Here is a 22151-nt window from a genome sequence, read left to right on the forward strand (position 1 = left end):
GAGAACTATTAATTATTGTCGGCGTACCTACATAATCTTGTGTTTTTAAGATCTGGAAAATGGTTTCCTTGAATTTTCCAGCCTAGTGAAACAATTAACTACAAGGTGTTTATAAATGATTCTAGCATCAATGGTGGACCTGAAATTCTTGTCATGAACCGTTTTGCCGGTTTGTAATCATGGTGCATATAACTATGTTACAAAATATTTAAAACGTCACTTATGTCAACGACGTTTATTTAAAATTTGTGTCCAAGTTTTTGGTTTTCATGCTTGAAACCACAACTAGAACAGTTTCTTTTTCAAAACTAACTTTGTTTTATGATTGAAAAAATATAAACCCACATTTGTAATAAGCGGCAAATTTGTTTGACATTTCATAGCCATCCTTGATGCTAGAAACACATTAATAAAAACTTTGTATAAATTGCATTAAATTAGAGAAAAAAATTCAAAATGTATGGACAAATAATATTGTGGCGGAATTTATTAGAAAAGGCAAAGAAACTATGTTTGAAATCTTTCTGTTTGCCTACGTAAGAGTATTGACAAAGAGCACTTTACCACCTATTCGAGCAACTACAAGTGATAAATATTCATAAACTTTCCCAATAACTGGCATCTGCGTGACATCAAGTTGGCAAGCTTGCACCCTATCCCATCGAGGTATGGAAATGAAAAATTTTCCGCAACCGCAAATTTTGCTTCAACTTTCCTTTTAATTGCTTTAAGTTTTTTACCCTCTCTCGAGCAAAAATCATCGCATCTATTGTTCCCTCCTCAACATCTCAATAAACCCCGTTCTGATTAGTTTTTGTAGTTTGTTCGTTGCCATCATCCGAATCCCGATCAGTCCTCGACCTCTTCGGATTGCGTGCACCTCGTTGAATCAAAACGGCGAGAAAAAGTGTGCTCCATCCCAAATCAATATGCCCAATAAAACGATATAAATACACAATATCCAAGTGAAGTGCCACCCCTCCCAATCCGGCCCCACCCCCGACGCCTAACGCGCTCCACCTTTAAGGTCGCGAATTGCGTCGAAACGTACGCGAAAAGAACTCAACAACAGCCATTCGTAAGAGTGGAAGAGCACGAAGGTGCGGCTTGCTTTGATTGGTTGTTGGGATGGTAGGACCGCCCACCTTCCGCTTCGAGTACCCAGAATGCAGCGGGGCCGCCAGAAGTGCCATGTACACTTTGAGGACACTCTAAGAGTACGCTTAGGCAAGTTAAGCGCACTTCGCCGTTAAAGAGTCTTACATCAAGAGTGCTCTGAAGAGTGCTATAGCTCGATCACTGATTTATTTATATAGTTAGTCAGTTTGTTTATTGAATTCGGATATCGGATCCGCCGGCGGAAGAAGTCGACGACGGGGGTTTGTGTTCGTGCATAATCGATGACGGGCGTTTAGTGCGGTCGGGGGCGGTGGAGTCCATGTCTGGAGCCGGCAGCTACGGCGAAGGCCCCGTGGTGACGGACCGCGGCGACCTCCATGGGTTGCTGCCTGAACTCAATGGCGTCGAATTGGCTATGAGTTTGAGTCCCAAACATCATCAAGGAGGACCACAAGTTTTGAGTCATCTTCAACAGTTACACCATTCGACGCCGTTCAGTGTCACGGATATTCTTAGTCCCATCGAGGAATCCTACAGGAAGTTGGAATTGGCGGCCAACCCGCCGTCGCCCTACAGGTACTCACGAACGCAAAAACGGTTAAAATCAGGAAAAAAATTATTAGGTTATGATCATGAAAAAGTTTCTAAAAGTTTAAACAATCCAAATTAGAAAACTGATAAAAACATATTATTTCCAATCGCAGTTGACTTTGAGAAAATTTTCATGTCATAACTAACACCACCGCAGCAGTCTTGACGAATGAAAACTAAATATTTAAAAAACGTGATTGTTTTTTAGCCGACATAGGTTTAAAATGCATGGCCACCCTAGAATGGATAAAATGTCATAAATTGAAATTTATTAGATTTTATTCTGTCAAATTTCGTGATTTTTGATTATTGAATTTTGAAATTGTAAAAACCTGTAAAGCGGGTACAAAAAATAGTCAGAAACTTTAATTTTTAATTTTAGATAATTTTCCATCAAAGCAAAAATTTTCAAATTTTCAATTTTTGCTTCAAAAATTTTAAAATAAACGCCAACTAAGAAATAAAATTAGGAATGAAAAAATAATAGCAAATGACAAAAATAACCGAACTTCCTATATCGAGCGTCATTTTTATAACCTAATTTAAATTTTATTTTTGACAGAAAATTTGTCCGTTGTTTTGAGCTAATAATTTTTCGCGATCTCATTAAACATTTTCACCCCTTAAAAAAACATTTTTTTACAAAATTCTAGACCGATTTTTATCCGACGGCCGATCAAGTGCTCCGAAAAAGAACATTTAGGTAGATAAGTTGGCGGCGTCCGTCATCTTACTTTTAAAAATAACGCTAATTAGAGCGTTTAGTCAATCTTAATGATGGATGTTAAATGAACTGTTGCTAAATCAAATTGGCGCAAACTAAATTGTTAGTTTTTATATTTGTTTGAATAAAATTTTGTGTTTAATTAAATTAATTATATGGGCACTCAATGGCGTTTTTACTCTTGTTTGTTCTATTCAATCATTTATGCAAATTTATTCTAATTGAACTGATTCATTATTTGTTGTTCAGTGAGTTTTTTGTTAGCTAATTACACAAATCAATGAAGAAAAAATAATGACGCGTTGGTAAAGGTCGTTGATTGGTGCAGAAATAAAATTTTTAAAAATATTATGAGTAGGCGAGAACGATAAAGATTCTAGGCAGGCTATGCATTTTAACGTATATAATATAACGTTGTATAATATATAACGTATATATAAGTCGGCTTCTTGCTCGCAAACTGTCAAATCTTTGAAATATTTAGTTGTGATTGGTCGAAACTGCCCCGACGATGTTACTTACGACTTACAACATTAAAAATATGACAATAGCATTTGAAAATGTACGGCCTACTAGACGGTGATGAGTAGTTTCTTTTCCAGATCCACATCAAGCGGCAGCAGCATAAACTCCCCCGGTGCCGGCGGCACAGCAGGAGGCGCCGGCGGCTGCAGCATGAACGGCAGCTACCCCGTCATGGGCCAGTTTGGAGGCGGCCAATACTGCCCCGTCTCCGAAAACCTCGGTCTCACCCCCCATTACTCCTCTGGCTGGTACCAGAGCTCCGCAGCAGATCCCCGTTTCGCAAGTAAGTCCCCAAAATTACAATAACACAACGTCCCACTTTCTTCACCTCGTGTGTAAGTGATATGGGTAATCGATCCTACCACTTAAATTCGGAATGCCTAATGGTGGTAAAATGTAGGGCTTTGGTAACATGATCTGGGTGTCGTGCTGAGGCAGAATCCTGTGGTATTATGACCCTCGCGGTGCGAGAAACTCGATATGATGTGTGGATGTTGAACTTCTTATTTTATTGACCAATTAGAAATTGTGACCTGGTAGTAGGTACGGGGGTGTAGAAGAAGAGGGATTTGAGATTATCGTGTTCCAGCGGGTCCCGTATTTCCTGGGGAGATATCACATCAATCATCTTCCTGTTCCTGTTTGCATAACGATATTCGTGTAATGTTGTTTATGATCGTGTTACGGAATATTTAAGGGGCGGGGGAGATAAAGGGTGCAAGAAATCGGGGAGCTACAGGTTATACATACATAATTCGTCGGATTAAAAAAACGCAAATCTTTAAAAAAAAAACGATCATTTGACATTTCCACCCGTTGACAAATAGAGCTGCCAACATCTAGAAAATGCAAGGCGACTTTTTTAGTTATACGTACCTACCTACCTAGTTTTATTCTAAGGAAACCGACAGAAACTCCAGAAAATCTATAAAAAAAAGTGAAAGAATTTGATGTATCCAATGAGAAACAAACGTATTTAAATTTACCGATCTCAAGCAAAATCTAATGAGAATTTAGAAAATCCAAGACAATTTAGTGAATAGATATACCAAAAACTAAATAGAATTTCAAAACTAAAGAAAATCTAGAAAATTCAACCTAAACCGAAAGATTTATCAAAAAAATATGACGAGAATCCAAGAACAGATATAAAGAAAACCTATATAATCTAGAAAAACTCGAAAAAAAATATAATCTTAAAAGAAACTGAAGAAAAAAAGACAAATCTGAAAAGAAATTATACAATTTAGGAAAAATCTAGGAAAAATTTAAGCAGAATCTGGAGAGAATTTTAGGATTACCTATCTTAAATCGCTGATTTTTGATTTATTTTTAGCAATGTCTAAATCATAGAAGGTCAAACAATAAAAAAATTGTAAGTCGGGCTGTCAATTTACTATTTGGTGTAATTTTTCAATTCGTGCCAAACTAAAAATTTGCCAAATTAACCGTTGAAATTCACAGTATGCAGGGTCCGCCAACACTAGTGTCCCGGCCTAAAATCGGTATTAATTATGAAGCTATAAAAATATTTTTTTTTGTACATGAAGAGAAAACGGAGCGCTACAAACTGATGTGATCAGTTTTACTCTTGTGTTAACCATATGTGAAATAAACGCAAAAAACTACGTTTTTCAAAAATCAATCTTGCTCTATTTTTCACCAAAAGGATGAAAATGATATTAAAATGTGAATTAAAATTTGTGGTACCGAGATATTAAATGATTCTTAAAAATCGTTTTAACTCTCTTTTAAGATTTATGATCTTGCTTCCAAGCCGCAAACTGGCCCCTAAGTACCTAGGAGATTACCAGGGACCTGATAACAAACAGTCGGTCCGTCCGATGGAAGATCCAGCCCATTGTGGGTAAAAATATTACCCATCATAAATGGCTTAATAGGGACTACTTTGCGGGGAAGAGTCAATTATTATAAACCTGTCTAAATTTTAAGAATTATTAGTATCTCGGTACCAGATATTTTAATTCAAATTTTAATATTATTTTCATCCTTTTGACGAAAAATGGGACAAGACAGGTTGAGTTTTCCACTATTTTCTCCATTTTCATTTTAAAAAAACCTAGTTTTTTGCGTTTATTTCACATACTATGGTCAACACAAGAGTAGGTAAAACTGATTACATCAGTTTGTAGCGCTCGGTTTCCTCTTCATGTAGTGTTGGCGGACCCTGTGCATACCTACATATATTTACTCACTTTTGTCTACTGATTTTTTGGACAATGTAAAATTCAAGAAAGTTAATTTAAAAAAACTGAAAACTTGGAACAATTTTCTATTTTCTGTAATTTCATAACTCACGTCAAATCAAAAATATGGCAAATTAACTGATGAAATTGACAGTGTTTGGCTAGTTTTATCAGCTGATTTTATTTCCCACAATGTCAAAATTATAAAAAGCCAATTAAAAAAAAATGAAACTATCAATTGACTATTTTTTTGTAATTTTCCAACTCATAAATATGCAAATTTACCGCTGAAATTGACAGTATTTACTCATTTATACAGGGTGTTCAAAAAATAGCGGACCAACTGATAAAAACGTCAAACTCTAAGACGCTGTGAATTGGAACTGTGAATTGGAAATGCTGTTTAACATTTTTATTTGAAGCTTTGTACGGGAGCAAAATAACTTTAAATATTGCGAAAAACGGCAACAGTGTTCAATTCTTTCGGTAATTATTAGGAGTATAATTTTGAGACCAGAGCAACACTTTGGTAGTTGCAATTATTAATAAATCATGTAATTGGTTACTATGGTTTGCAATTAAATTTGATAACACCTGACCAGTAAAAGTCACAAAGTAGATCAAGAACCATTTGTTCTCTTCTTGGTGTGCGAATAGTCCTGGGTCCTCCATGATCCTGATAAATATGGTTCCAATCGGCCCATCTCACGAACCTGTTGATAAACTCGTTGAAAAGTATTCTTGGAGAGAATTTGCCAGTTAGGAAATTCACAAGTCTTACTGCCCCCTTACTGCTTCTCGACTGTTTCCTTCAGGTGTCGGTATATTCAGCAAAATTATACATCTTTAGAGAAATAAACTCCTCTAGTTTGTGACACCTAAAAAATGTTTGACTTTTTTAAAAGATTAGTCATTGTCAGGCACTAGGCAATAATTAATTACTGAATTCTTGAAGTGAAATGTTGCCAGATTAATTTTGCGCTTTTGAGCTTAATTTTAAAAGTGCAAAATAACGTTTTGCATCAACATTTAAGGCATTTAAAGACTGTAAGAATGTAAATGTCACCCAAAACATGAACTCTAGTTGAATTTTGTAAACCTTGAGTTCATTATAAGGAAAAATTTGTGCCATAATTAGCGCCCCTTTAAGTGGCTGTAGATTTCCAACGAAGCACTCAATAATTGAAAGAAAATAATTTAGCTACTAGTTATTATCTGAAGATTCACGTAGTGAATAGTTGGTCTGCCATTTTTTGAACACCCCTGTATAAGCTTATTTCATTTCCGACAATTTCAAAGTCATAGAAAGTCAATTAAAAAAATGCAAATCAAACTAAAGATTGACAATATTCTGTAATTTTTCAATTCGTGTCAAATCATCATAAATATACAAATTAAACCGTTGAAATTGACAATGTTAACTCATTTTTGTCTGCTGATTTCTTTTCCGACAATATCAAACTCATAGAAAGTCATTTAAAAAAATGCAAACAAAACTGTCAATTTTCTATGTTCTGTAATTTTATAATTCACGTCAAATCAAAAATATGGCAAATTAACTGATGAAATTGACAGTGTTTAGCTATTTTTATCTGTTGATTTCATTTCCCACAATGTCAAAAGTAAAAAAAATCAATAAAAAAAAAACTCTCAGTTGACTTTTTTTGTAATTTTCCAACTTACGTCAAATTATAAATATGGCAAATTAGCCGATGAAATTGATAGTGTTTAGTAATTTTTGTCTGCTCATTCTTTTTCCAACAAAGTCCAAGACATATAAAGTCAATTAAAATAGTGCAATTCGAACTGTCAATTTTCTATTATTATCTGTTTTCAATATGCGTCAAATCATAAATATGGCAAATTATCCACTAAAATTCATAATGTTTCATTTTTGTCTGCTGATTTCTTTTCCGACAATGCCGAAGTCATAAAAAGTGCAATTTTGTAAATGCGGCTGTCAATTTACTATTTTCTGTATACTTTTTCATTACGCGTCAAATAATAAAAATGACAAATTAACCGCTGAGATCGACAGCAATTTAGTCATTTTCGTCTGCTGTTTTTTTTTCCGACAATGTCAAAGTCAGAAGAAGCCAAGCAATAAAAATTTGTAAATGAGGCTGTCAATTTTCTATTTTCTGTAATTTTTCAATAGTCGATAAATCATAAAAATGCCAAATTATACGCTGAAATTGTAAATATAAACTGTCAATTTACCATTTTCGTAAGATTTCAATGCTTTATCAAATAAAACAAAATAAAAAAAATTCGTCCAAAGATGTCTTAAAAAATCTAAAAGACTGCAGAATATACATGCTTATTAGAACTTGAGAACTTAAAAAAATTTAAAAAATTTTACGAAAAGTAAAAAATGTAAACAATCACAGAACATAGAAAATCTGCTTTATTCCAATGCTTCAAAAAATTCAGCTCACCAAATTTAGAATAAGAGAATTTTTAGTCCTACGAAAAAAAGCTTCTGAAAACACAAATGTTGGAAATAATTTGCTCAATACTTAGGATTCTAGGACTCAAAGCTCCTAAACCTCAATGAATTTTGTAAGTTTACCTAACTTAAACAAGCATAAATCCAGAACATTGCCGTTTCTATTTCTGGAATAATCACTATCGACTTTGATATTAGAACCTTAAAATTCTCGTTTCCGCAACTCAGCCCCCAACAACCGCATCTTAAGCTCCCTCTCACCACTCTAATCCCCCCATTGTCAGTTCTAATTCTTTTCCGTTAATTAAACGAAAGACGAAGCCATTTCTCTTAAACAAACACAACCATCCAAACAAAAAGTACCTATGCACTTACACCATCATATACCATGGCAAATATATGCATGGATGTGCTATTAGGTTGGCAGTAACTAACTGACAGCCCAGCAAATACACTAAGCTCGTTCTTGTTGACAAAGCACTCGAACTCCAATGACAATACAGTAGCTGTCGAGGGACGCACACAGCGTTAATTGTACGTCGGGTGGCTCAAAAAATACAAATCGGAAGAATTTGTTCAATTAAAGAGCGTGTGAAATCGCGGCGGTGGAGGCGGAACGGGAGGTAGAGTATTATGTATGACACCCTTCGCTTTCGTGCAGATCGATTTTTAGAAGAATGTGCGTGCCTTGAATAAATATTTATTCTGAAAATGCCCCTGTGTCCATTTCATAATACGAGTGTGGATGAGGGTTGTCTTGGGTAAATATGGACTGGCGTTGGCACCTAAGGACGCAGATGATGATGGGTTTTTGAATTTCGGACTGACGACAGTTGGTACAATACAATCTCTCAATATTTTCTCAGTGTCACTAAATTACAAGGAGCCGTGACTTTTGATCCCCAGTTGGCAACACTTAACAAATGTCAGGGATTTTGTCAGATCAAAATGTCAATCACTACAGTACTACCATTATAAAAAAACAATAATAATAATAATAAATTTTTCTGGAATTTCAGTATCCCGTCTCATGGGCAGCTCAGCGGCGTCGGCGAACATGGGTCACGGCCTAAACAGCGGAATGCCCGGTTTAGGCGCATGCGCCATGCCCGATTCCAAACCAATGCAATTCCCCTTGGCCCAACGGCGGAAGAGGCGTGTCCTCTTCACGCAAGCACAGGTACGACTACTTGTTGTTCCTTCCCCACCACACCCCGCCCTCCTCAATTCGTCCTATCATACCATAGATTCGGTTCCATCAAGACTTGAAATATTTTATTATTGCCGACGGTGTGACAGCCGTTGTGTCGTCACTTGTAAAAACTTTTAACATTTCTTTCTTGAAACGTGCAGTGACAGTGTTGTAAAATTCTAGGTCTATGAATTGGAGAGGCGGTTCAAGCAGCAGAAGTATCTTTCGGCGCCGGAGAGGGAGCATCTGGCGTCGCTGATACACCTCACTCCAACACAGGTTAGTTGTTTTTTTTTTCTAAAGTTGGCAGTTCGGAGAAAAAGTTTAACATGTGTCAAACAGTATCACGTGGCTACTTGATTTTAAATTGCAGTAGCTTCTTTTTTTCTTTAACTTGTTGAGCCTGCTGCGATTATCCGCATTTTTGTTTTTTTGTTTAACACAGTTATTAGAAATAAAATGTCGATGTAACAAAATAGTTTTTATAAGTCTGCTTGATTTTTATACTCACTTGCCAATGAAATTATTCAAGTTTCACCGATTTTTGTTAAAAACAATTAAACTTTTATAGTTGTTCCCTTTTTTTATTTTTTTTTATTTTTTTTAAATAAAAATGGTGGAGGCGCCAGGCCAAAAATGGATTTTAATTTATTTTATTTGCCTAATGCAGAATTTTTGCAAGAATTGAATGTTGTGTCCAAATTCATTTCTAAAAAATATTTGACCCCTATCCATGAAAATCAAGAAATCTTCTAACCTAAAATGGACCAACTTGACATTTGTACCAAGTTTGACGTCATAAACATTTGGTGCTGTGTTGAAATTTGCCATTCATTCCTAAAAACATTTAAAAAACTTGAAAATCGCCGTCAAAATTTATTATTTGAAGCAGTTTCACTATGTAGTGGGCGTTGAAATTTTTTAAATGTTGGTAGCTAGAAAGCGACGTCGTGAAATGGCAGGCAGAATTACCAACACTTTTCAGTTTCCAATTTTTATACATAAAATTCAAGAAATTTTAGCATTCTAACCTAACAGACAAAAATAAAAATAAACCAAGTTTGATATTTGTTCTAAGTTTGGCATCGTCTACCACGTGTATTTAAATTTGCTATTCATTTAACAAAAAAATTGAAAAACTTGAAAATCTTCGTCAAAATTTTCTGTTTTAAGCAATTTTGCTGTCTAGAAGGCCTTGAATTTTTTGAATAAGTTGGTAAATATTTCAGATTCCAGCTTCTAAACATAAAAATCAAGAATTTTTAGGATTCTAACCTAACAGACAAAAATTAGACCATATTTGACATATTTTTCTAAGTTTGCTATTCGTTCCCAAAAACCATTTAAAAAATTAAAAAATCGCCGTCAAAATTTGTTGTTTCAAACAGTTTCGCTGTCTAGTAGGACTTGTAATTTTTTATAAGTTGGTAACAATGGTTGGTTGCTCGTAAAATGTTCGTGAAATGACAGGCAGAATTACCAACAAAAGTATTCCAATATATCCCAGTTTCCAGTTTGTAGTAGGCCTTGCATTTTTTTTATAAGTTGGTAGCAGTGGTCGGTAGTTCCAAAGTGACTTTGTGAAATGACGGGCAGAATTATCAATAAGTATAACCAACATACTTCAGTTTTCAGTTTGTATTCATAGAAATCAAGAAACCTTAGGATTCTATAACCTAACGGGCAAAAATTAAAATAAACCAGATTTAACATTTATTCTAAAATTGACGTTATCTAACAAAAAAAATTTGCTGCTGTGTTCAAATTTGCCATTCATTTCCAAAAAACATTTAAAAAATTTGAAAATCGCCGTCAAAATTTGTTATTACACGCAGTTTCGTTGTCTGCGAGACCTTGAGTTGGTAGCTGCAAAGTGACTTCGTAAAACAGCAAGCAGAATTACCAACATATTTATTTTAGTTTCCAGTTTGTATCCATAAAAATCAAGAAATCTTTTAAGATTCTAACTTAACAGACAAATTTAAATGGAGCAAATTTAACATTTGCTTTAAGTTTGACGTCATCTAACATACAAATTTGGTGCTGTATTATTTACCATTCATTCCCAAAAAACATTTAAAAAACTTGAAAAAAGCTGTCAAAATTTGTTATTTCACGCAGTTTCGCTGTTTGTAAAAAACTTGAAAAAAGCTGTCAAAATTTGTTATTTCACGCAGTTTCGCTGTCTAGTAAGCATTAATTTTTGTTTATAAGTTGGTAGCTCCAAAGTGACTTCGTGAAATGACAGACAGAATTAGCAACACATTTATTCCAGTCTCTATAAAAATCAAGAAGTCTTAGGATTCTAAACTAAAATGAACCAAATTTGACATTTGTACCAATTTTGACATCATATAACATAAAAATTTGGTGCTGTACTATTCATTACCAAAAAAAACATTTGAAAAATTTGAAAATCACCGTCAAATTTTGCTATTTCAAACAGCTTCGCTGTCTAGTAGCCCTTGCATTTTTTTATAAAATATTTAGTAGCAGTGGTTGGTAGATCCAAAGTGACTTCGTGAAATGACAGGCAGAATTACCTACATATATTTCAGTTTCCAGTTTGTATCCATAAAAATCAAGAAATCTTAGGATTCTAACCTAACAGACAAAAATTGAAATGGGCCAAATTTGACATTTGTTCTAAAATTGACATCATATAACATAAAAATATGCTGCTGTGTTTAAATTTGTTATTTATTCCCAATCGCCGGCAAAATTTGAGATTTCACGCAGTTTTGCTGATGTCTAGTAGAACTTGAATTTTTTATAAGATGGTAGCACCAAAGAGACTTTGGCAAGCAGAATTACCAACACATTCCAATAAAATCAGAAATCTTAGTGATCTCTTAGTTAAAAAATTCACAATTGTCACAAGAAATGAAATAACAGGCAATGTTACCAACACAATCCAGTTTCCTAGAAAACTAAGAAATCAAACCTGTCAGTTTTAACAATTTAATTTCAATAAAGACCAGCCCCACGCTTGCTTGATCCCATAATTCAGTTGAATTCAATTTTTAACCCCCCGAGAAAAACTCTGTTATTCCAACCTTCCATCTCCCCAGTTATTATTTCATAAACGTAGGTTAATTATCATAATCCCCATATAACAGCGCGATAATCCACCCATCCAAACAAGGGCCGAAACGGCTTCCATTAATTCCGGCTTAAAGTTCTGTCAACACATCGAACGGCTCCCGCTACACCTGGCCCGTGTGAATCAACCTTTAGATAAAAATCGCAATCAAAATCCGTTTTCAATTTAATTACGAAAGTCTCTAGACGAAACCGGTCCCTGCCGAGATCGGTCGTCGTTAGCGCGGGTAATTGAGGGTTGATGTGGGTGCGATGTGCATCCGCCCCAATGCTTGCATTCAACCCAAGAACCGACAAGTGCTCGCTACCGAAAACTCACGTATGATCCTATAATTGGAAAAGAATTTATTCTTTTATATGGACGACCTAAGAGGGTTGGGGATGCTTTCATATTTTATTTCCTGTTTACGGGGTGTATGGAGAAATGTGGTTTGCGGGGTTATTCAGTGGTTTTATTTGCTTCGGGTAAATAGGAAAGCGGTGAAGATTTAATTAAATTGCAGTTTACAGGGAGAAATTTTCTAATTTGGCGAATTTCGTTTGAATAGAATTTATTCAGGGGGTTGATTGGCGAAAATATTTATTGGTGTTTCACTAATTGATAGTTGGGTAATTAAAAAAAGTGCGCCCTTGTATAAACATCCCTCTAACTGGTGAAATATTTACTCTCCAAAAACTAATTTCATTATGGGTTTAAATACAATTTAATGCAAATTAGGGGTGGAAGCAATATTATTCATTTCTATTTTTTCCATTTTTCTGATTCTTCTCCCCTAGAATCCTGTTTCTTTTTTAATTGTTAAGTTTCTCACACCTCAAACGCCACGCGTTTTTGCTAAGGCCCATTTTACCATAAATTGAACACAACCCCGCCCAACTCCAATCCGATTAGAATCATCTCCCAGATAAATTTGTCGCATCAGTTGGCAACCATGACACTTTTTCCTTTCCAAAAATTTAGTGCTGTGTTCAAATTTGTTATTCATTGCCAAAAAACATTTGAAAAATTAGAAAATCGCCGTCAAAATTTGCTATTTCAAACAGTTTCGCTGTCTAGTGGGACTTGTATTTTTTATAAGTTGGTAGCAGTGGTTGGTTGCTCGTAAAATGTGAAATGACAGGCAGAATTACCAACATAAGTATTCCAATATATTCCAGTTTCCAGTTTGTATCCATAAAAATCAAGAAATCTTAGGATTCTAACCTAACAGATAAAAATTAAAATGGACCAAATTTTACATTCGTTTTAAAATTGACGTCATATATAACATCTATAAAAATCAAAAAAATCTTCGAATTCGAACCTAAAACAAAAATTTAAATCGACCCAATTTGACAATTTTACCAAGTTTAATGTCATCTAACATAAAAATTTGCTGCTGTTTTCAAATTTGTCATTCATTCCCAAAAAAGATTTGAAAAATCACCGTTAAAATTTGATATTTCAGGCAGTTTCGCTGTCTAGTAAACATTAATTTTTGTTGATAAGTTGGTAGCTCCAAACTGACTTGGTGAAATGACAGACAGATTTACCACCACATTTATTTTAGTCTGCATAAAAATCAAGAAGTTTAAGGATTTGACCTAAAATGAGCCAAATTTAAGATTTGTACCAAGTCTGACATCATCTAACATAAAAAATTAGTGTGGTATGCAAATTTGACATTTATTTTCAAGAAACAATTGAAAAATTCGAAAATCGACGTCAAAATTCGCTATTTCAAATAGCTGCTTATTTTGCTGTTTAGTAGGCATTGAATTTTTTTATAAGTTGGTAGTTCCAAAGTGGCGTCGTAAAATGACAGGCAGAATTACCAACACAGTTTCCGGTTTCTATACATAAAAATCTAGAAATCATAGAATTCTAACCTAAATTTCACAATTATTCTCAAAAAACATTTGAAAACCTTAAAATATCTGTCAAAAGTTGTTACTTCACACAGTTTCGCTGCCTTGTAGGCATTAATGTTTGTATTTTATAAGTTGGTAGCTCCAAAGTGACTTCGTGAAATGACAGAATTTCGTACGAACATATTTATTTCAGTTTCCAGTTTCTATTCATACAAATCAAGAAATCTTTTAGGCTTCCAACCTAACGGACAAATATTTAAATAAACAAAATTTGACATTTGTTGTAAGTTTGACATCAACTAACAAAAATTTGGTGTTGTGTTCAAATTTGCTATTCATTCCCAAAAAACATTTGAAAAATTAGAAAATCGGAGTCAAAATTTGCCATTTCAAACAGTTTTGCTGTCTAGTAGGCCTTGCATTTTTTATAAGTTTTATAAGTTGGTAGCTCCAAAGTGACTTCGTAAAATGACAGGCAGAATTACCAACATATGACTTATTACCAACATATTTCAGTTTTTAGTTTGTATCCAAAAAAATCAAGAAATCTTAGGGTTCTAACCTAACATACCAAAATTATATAAAATTGACGTCATATAACATAGATGTTTGCTGTTGTGTTCAAATTCATTCATTCCTAAAAAACATTTGAAAATCGCCGTCAAAATTTGATATTTTACAGTTTCGTTTTCCAGTAGGCTTTGAATTTTTTCATAAGTTGGTAGCTACAAAGGGACTTTGACAGGCAGAATTACCAAAACATTTCAATAAAATCAAAATTCTTAGCAATCTAGAGTTAACAACTGCCCCAAGAAATGAACTAACAGGCAGTGCTACCCGCATTCCAGTTTCCAAGAACATCAAGAAATCAAACCTTTCAGTTTTAACATTTGAATTTCAATGAGGAATTGTTGAGTTTCTCACACCTCAAACGCCACGCTTTCCCGCTAAATCCCATTTTACCATAAATTGAACACAACCCCGCCCAACCCCAATCCGATTAGCATCATCTCCCAGATAAATTTGTCGCATCAGTTGGCAACCATGACACTTTTTCCTCTTCTGAGGGTTTGTCTCTTTATCCACAGTCGGTGTTTTATGTGTGTGTAACAAATTGGGGCCGCCGCTCGCCCCATACATACCCGATTGCGTTAGAATCACCCCCGGGGCTATTTCCAAACAGCCAGTTACTATCAAACCGAATTACCACCGCAGTCGTGCGAACGAATGATGGGGTGGTTGCTTTCCATCATCCATCGACCAGACTTTCAAGTACGTATTGTGGAAACCAGCTGTCGCCATTGCATTCGACGCTCTTAATAAAAAATCTGGCATGCGCGCCTGGGATGCTGGTGATGCTTTCACTGTTAATTGCAATTTAATTATACTCGGGCTCATGATTAAATTAGTGCGGAACGTGCATCTGGAAAGTAAATATTTCGAGTGAGGGAGGGGGAGAAATGCAAATTTGTTGGTAAAAAAAATGGCAAACGGATGGACGGAATTCCGGGAAAAGAGAATAAGAAATGAGCTCCGTGAAAGCTGCGTTCGCATGTGTTCTTCGGCGTAATTAATGTCTAAACACTCGCGCCAACCTCGCGACTTCCTAATCAAGAACTCTTCAGCTTGTTGACACACTCCGTAGCTACTGGTTTAAAATGCGTGCTCCATGTAGAGAAAGCTCGATCTTAATTTTTTAAAATTTGTTGTTGCAGGTGAAAATCTGGTTCCAAAACCACCGGTACAAGTGTAAAAGACAAGCCAAAGAAAAGGCGATGGCCGAACAAAACCAGCACAACCAGGTAAGAACGCTTTATATCGCGCTAATCCTATAACAACAAAGAGTTTGAAGAAAAAGCGCGTCATGATTTTTTGTGTTTGCTCGGTTTTCATTCATTGATCATTTACGGATGGAATGCTCGGTGTTTCCAAATGGAAAGTTGCGTATGGCAAACATGGAATTCCTCGATTTGTTTGGTTTTCCAAAAATTAAATATTTCCATTTGGAATGTAGGGGACGACGGTGAACGAACGGTAGCTGAGAGCGGTTATCCAAGCACCGTTGGACAGGTGCGTTGGATCAATATTAGTGCAGCGGCCATATTTCCTTCTGGAGATTGGGTCATCAACTATCTCACGAAAATACGAAAAACGATGCTCTACAGTCGCGAACAAAAAGCCTCTCACCATCGTATTCCGTCGACTAGAGATTTTGTTCACAACTGTATTAGGTCCCCGAAATTGATCGAACATCGTTTTGAATTTAATAATTCAATATAATAAAAAGAAACGGTTTTCGCCATCGTTTTTCTAGCTAAGAATTCGTTCTTCAATTTTCCAAAAATCGATTTTTGGAAAAAAACACGACTAAACGTATGTCAAAGTTGTGAGGTCGATATTTCGCTTATTTTTTGGAGTAAATTTGCGTCATTAAGCTCAGTTTACGCAGAATTTTGCGAAGATTCCGAATCTCGGATTGAATCCAATAACAAATAACTGAGTTATGGTCGATCAAAGTTTCGAATAGTTGATTTTCATTTTTTCTATTTTTTCCTAATTTTTAAAGTTAAATATCTTGGAAACTATTAGAGATGTTAAGATGCGGTTTGGACCATAGTTCTTCTTGCGATTTTTTTACATAATAGTGCTTAGATTTTTCAAAAGTCAAAATTTGCAAATTTTTGCGAAAATTCATGACTAAAATTATGCCAAACTTCTTATATCGATCGCTTATTTTTAGGAGTGAACTTAAGTTATTTACATCAGTGTAGGCAGAATTTTTCGCAGATTCCAAATGTGAGACTTAAATTCAGATCCGACAACAAATAACTGAGTTATGGCCGATCAAATTTTCGGATAGTTGATTTTAATTTTTCCTCATTTTTTTCTAATTTTTAAAGTTAAATATCTCGGAAACTGTGTGAGATATTGAGATGCGGTTTGCGTCATTTTTTTTCTCGGCTCATTTTACGTTAGAAAAAATGCTCAAAAGCCCAAAATTCGATAGTCGATTTTTCGCGAAAAAAAAATCCGACTGAAACGATGAAAATTTTTTAATTTTTTAATTTTTGGGTATAACTCGTAAACTATTTGTCCAATCGATCTTAAATTTGGCCAGTAGATAGATTTTTAGCTGCTCTTAAACAAATTTCGGCTCACTTTATGCAGAATGTCGCGCTAAATCCAAAGCTTCAAGAATTTTTAATTTTCGTTAACAAATAACAGAGTTATGGCCGTTTGAGTTTTTGGTTTGTCGCCAGAGGGCCAAATTTTTGAAGGTTCGAAACGATTCGTGCTTAATATCTCGGAAACTTACAGATATTAAGATGCGGTTTGCGTCATCGTTTTTCTCGCTTTTTTTTACCTAAGAATCCGGTTTTACATAACTCAAATCCAAAAAAAAAATCAAAATTTAAAGTAACTAGTTCGGCATTTTTTAAACCCGAATATACATATTAAAGATTCACGTACGGTAGAAGTAACTAAATTTAGTAACTTTTATTTTTGAGCTGTGTAACTAAGGTTATAATTTTTCTAGTGTAGGTAATGTCTTGTAAAACAGATGTCATCCAAATGACAGTTTTTGGTTTGTCATGAAAGGTAAATATTAATTTCCAAACGAAAAAGAAGAGCTCCGAATCAGATTCAACTAGTTCATCGATTTCATCTTCTGAATCTGACTTTCTGAGTAAATTTCTGTAAATTGTGGACAAAATTTACGGGTCATAAAAAATAGAATACTGTTGACCACTAATTACGCATTCTTCAAAATCAAACCACTAGACGATAAAAAAAGATAAATAAATTAATTTGTCATCTATCACAAATCTAAAATTTCGAAGACAATACCAATCCAAACAAAATTCGCTATATCCAGCAATCGTAATCATCCATGATTCACCTCTGACAGCTCCCAATAAAACAAACATCAACTTCCGTCGGAAGCTGGCGAATGAAGAGATGTTAATCTGCCATCTGATTGAATTAACGATGATTGAGTGACCTGCCGTCGCGAGCTGCCATCTTGACCCGCCATTTTTCCCGGACCTATAGCCGTCAATTTTTTCATCAAGCCACTCGATCACGACAAACCTAGATTTGTTGTTGTTGGTAATGAGGCGACAATGGCAACAAATTGCGGGCCGTCGTTCACATCAATCAATAAAATGCAGAACCGAATTGGGTAAAAACGGGCGAGGTGACCCCGTGTGCGTAGTTCAGGAGTGACGGTTTCGAGAGTGAAGGGCGAGGGTCGTGACGTGGCCACTTCAACACAGCGTGTGTTTTCAAGAGGTCTGCACGGAGTTTTAGCGGGCAAAAACACACAGGGTGGACGGAATTTTATAGCGATCGATAGATACGATATTATAGATTGCTTGTTTTTACTACAGGGACATTTTTATAGCGCCAAAATCGCCACGGGCGCCCACTGTTGTTTCGCAATCAAATCAATATGCAAAGGCGAGCTCGCCTTTCGAGTTGGCTACCTGTTCGGTAATTAAGAACAGCGCTCGGAGGTTGAGGGAACGTTCAAAAATAAATAAAAGATAATCAGTATAGAAAGTCCCAGAGGCCTCCGGCTGAAAAAACGTCATGTCCAAGGTACGGCAACTGGATGTTGGACAAATACAGACCACGTCACCTACACGGACAGTTCCTACCTCTTCTGTAAATACCATCCTTAAGTAAATAAAGCCATTCGAAAGCTTCATTTCAACTTGTCTTATTAAGTCACGTTCAAATACGGACAATCAACGGATAAACACCGCAGATTGACAGGCCATTATGGAGAAATTTCGTAATGTTTATTGTGTGAACGGGCTCGGAGCAACTTCCGTAACGAGAGCACATTTCGGGTACAGTAGCGGCGCAAAAAAACAAGAATTTCGTACTAGACCAAAGATTAATAAAAAATAGTTATTTGTGTACCAAAGCCAAAAAGTGTTTCTTTTTTGGCCGAGCTTTTTTTTAATGGCCGAGGTGATAGCTTTTTTGGCCGTAATACACACAAAATTTTTTAGACGACATCATTAAATTTACAAGTTAATTAATTTTTATTTATGATTTATTAATTTAATCATTTATAACAACTGAATAATTGTAAATATTGAATCACATTTTCTTTATTTACATTTGCAGTTTCGGCATGTATAGGTTCACAATTTGTATGAATTGGGTTTGATGTGCTTTTTGATGTTGTTGCAGAAGCACTGCTACACATGTTCATTTTCAATAATTCAACACGTCTTCGTTGCACTTTACAGCAGTTTTTCGATTTGATTTTACCCAAATAATTATAAAATTGGGGTTAATGTCGGTATCTTGATGAAATATGCAAAACTATGGATAGATGGAGCCACCATAGATCGACCAAAAAGGTTTGCGGCCAGAAAAGACTTACTTTTAGGCCGCTTTTGAAGCCTAAAAATTCCATTTTCAGTTTAAGTCGCCTAAAAATGAATATTTATTATATTTATGCTTATGCTCGTACTGACCCCAAATGTAATCTACCATGATATGTAAATTATTAATTTCAAAAAATATATGAGAATTAAGATTAATTAAGGTTTCTTAATTCTTCATTAATTCTGATGATTTTTCTGTATAGTAACAGTTATTGAGCATACAAGTTATAAAAATATTAACCTAGATGTGCTTAAAAAAATTTGTTAATTTCCTATTTTTTTGTAAATTTGTTTTCTCATAATGATGGTAAATAAAAGTACAGATAATAATTTCTAACTAGTTATTTGCGCTTGTACCTTAATTAGGGTATTTTTTTAAACGAAGAGTAGACAGACGCAGTAACAAATTAAAGTAAAATGTTTAAAATAAAATTTTGTTAAAAACAACAAATTATCTCTTTACATGATACAATATAAAATTTTTGTTGCAAATGTGTCTATCATACTTATCCAAATTTGTACTCAACAAATTCAGAAAATCTTACCCGACAAGTTTAAGGCCTATTTGATTGGCCATTGGTTAAGTTAATGTAATAATTTAACGTTATTTACTGAATAAGCTGTTTAAAAGAGCTCAAATATGTACTCTCTTTAAGAAACCTCTGCTGTATGTCCTTTTAAAAAGACAGTAGGCATATCTGGGTTAATAGTCCAAGAAAATAAGCCTTTAAATACGAATTTTGAGATTATTTTATACCTGTTTGGAAAAGACAGGTAAAAATAAAACTTCCACGCGTTTGGTCAGTTTATAAAATAATAAAAAAAAATTAAAAGAAAAAAAAAACTTTTACCCAGTAAAGCTGCTTTAATTCGGTTCAGAAAACTTTGAATTGATATAAATTTGTTATAAACAATTAAAAAAACAATATGTCTAAAATTAAAGTTTTCTTTTTTCTGAGTAAATTAAAAAAATATATTAAAAATATCAATTTTTAAACGACTTATAATTTTTTAAAGTTGTTACTTGTACTATCATCTCCTAGCTTCTAAGCCCCCTATTTTAGATAAGTTTAATTTTAATGAAAAATGATGCTACTTTTATTTCAACTTTTTTCTAGTTCTTACTGTTTCCCCAAAATTTGAAAAAAATCACTTTTTATATTTTTTTTCATCCCTTCTTGGGGCTAATTTGAAAAAAAAAACTTTCATAGTTCGTTTATAAATTTTTCAAAAAAATTTATATCTAAAATTCAAGTATTTACATCAAAATTCATATTTAAAAGCTTATTTTCTTGCACTAACTAGCGTTTTGATCAATGTGCTACCACTTGCTGTTCAAAAAATCAATTAAAATCTTCAAAATTAACGTTAGAAGCTAAGAATGTATATTTTAGTGTTTTTCGATACCTAGCATCAGAATTTATACATTAAAACAGAAAGGCAGAAAAAAAAAGTTTTTTTGTCGACCTGTGTTATTTATTGAATGTTGACTAAAAGTCCCTACTTGTTTTAAATGCCTTCCAAAAATTCGTTGATTCTTCCCATTTACCAAAAAATCAACTTTGAACATAATTTAAAACCTTTGACAAATTTATTTGACACGAGAATTTTAGTTTGGCTACTTAAATATTAGTTAGTTCTAGAAGCTACTCGCGCTTACAGCACCATAGCTTTATAGGGATTGAAACGTCTTATTTATTTATTAGTTTTTGAACTAGATCTTCATTTCACCATGTTTTTTTTTTCAGTCATCGAGCTCCCCCCGTCGCGTCGCCGTTCCCGTTCTCGTCAAAGACGGCAAGCCCTGCTCGGCCGGATCTGGAGGCACCCAAACCTCTTCGGCGACGTCCACTGATACTTCCCGCACTCAGCAGTCTCCGGTTTGCCAACCCCAGCAGCAGCCCCAATGCATGGGGAATGGGAGTCTTGCCATGGCTTACCGGCAACAGAACAACTACCAACAGCAATGTGGAACTTATCTACCGTTGCAAACTAGGGCGTGGTAGTGACTTAGTGGCTCGTGTGAACGATACTTAACATAAAAAATAGAGAATTTGGTTATATTTCGTCCCGTTCCTTACTAATCCGGTGATTGTCGACAGTGTATACAGGGTGTTCCCCGAAATAAGTGCAATGGACGAAGTTAGGTGCACAAATTTAGATCACGTGACTGTACATTAGGTGTACAATTGTTGTTATTGACTGTACAAATAAATGAGCGTTTTATGTAAATATTAGGTAATATTTATATGTAGTGATGGAGTCACTCTTATGTACAGATTAATTAGGGTTTAATGGAATATGCACCGTCATGTCATGTAACTGTGTTTTTAAATCCTCCTCAATAAAAGTGTATAAAGGATTAGGAATTTTAGCGTTTTTTTGACCACAAGCAAAGATCAAAAATCCCCAGTGGCTCGTCTTTGGTATCAATTTGTGGCTCTTGACATGCCAACAATGTCAGTAGTAATCCAACACAAAATTCCTCGGTAATAGCGCCACCTCTTCTCCGCAACTACATTCATTGAGTGAGAGTACCACCCATGGTTCTGGAACCACCCACGGCGTGCGTGACTCGTAAAAATCCCTTCATTAAAATGCAGTTGGTCACCCTGCATCGCGAACCCACGTCTCTTTATTCATTTGGACAACTCAGAAATGTTTAAATGGCGATGACAATGGATGTCAACGTTGTTGACAGGTCTTAAGGGTGTGTTTACACGACCCGAGGCCGTTGCATTGGGCATTAAACGCCTCTATTGTTGAAGGTGTCAGTTTGTATTAGACAATTAAAACGTGAGCAGGTCTGAGGAAAGTCACAATTAATCCAATTATGAGATATGAGTATGGGACCACCCGCTGGAAAATCTCAGCCAATTTTCGTACCATGAAAGCGTGGAATTTGGGCGGGATGGGTTATTAGCGTTTGAATGGGATAATGATGCTTTGAGATGTGTGAAGTGGAATGACAGGTGTCGAGATGATG

General features: G+C 35.0%; 1 protein-coding gene across 2 annotated transcripts; it reads left to right on the forward strand.

Moving 5' to 3' along the window:
• The first annotated feature begins 1181 nt into the window (after positions 1-1181).
• Positions 1182-21534, forward strand: scro (scarecrow). 2 transcript variants are annotated; one of them, XM_088044313.1, is made up of 6 exons: positions 1182-1695; positions 3025-3242; positions 8635-8795; positions 8991-9086; positions 15476-15562; positions 20914-21534. In XM_088044313.1, the coding sequence occupies exons 1-6, from the start codon at positions 1439-1441 to the stop codon at positions 21169-21171; spliced, it is 1077 nt and encodes a 358-aa protein (XP_087900439.1). In that variant the 5' UTR covers positions 1182-1438; the 3' UTR covers positions 21172-21534. The 2 variants fall into 2 exon arrangements, with proteins under 2 accessions (XP_087900439.1, XP_087900449.1); XM_088044323.1 differs by having other exon boundaries at positions 3037-3242.
• The last annotated feature ends 617 nt before the right edge of the window (positions 21535-22151 follow it).

The sequence above is a fragment of the Gnatocerus cornutus genome, chromosome 1 (assembly GCF_029298725.1).
Source record: "Gnatocerus cornutus isolate USDA-ARS CGAHR chromosome 1, icGnaCorn1.1, whole genome shotgun sequence".
NCBI lineage: Eukaryota > Metazoa > Arthropoda > Insecta > Coleoptera > Tenebrionidae > Gnatocerus > Gnatocerus cornutus.

What these genes read in the sequence shown, in the direction of transcription:
- scro (XM_088044313.1), top strand. Translation starts at nt 1,439, where the DNA reads ATGTCTGGAGCCGGCAGCTACGGCGAAGGCCCCGTGGTGACGGACCGC. An exon ending in TCCTCTTCACGCAAGCACAG is followed by an intron (nt 8,796 to 8,990) that starts GTACGACTACTT and finishes GTAAAATTCTAG; the next exon opens with GTCTATGAATTGGAGAGGCG. An exon ending in TACACCTCACTCCAACACAG is followed by an intron (nt 9,087 to 15,475) that starts GTTAGTTGTTTT and finishes TTGTTGTTGCAG; the next exon opens with GTGAAAATCTGGTTCCAAAA.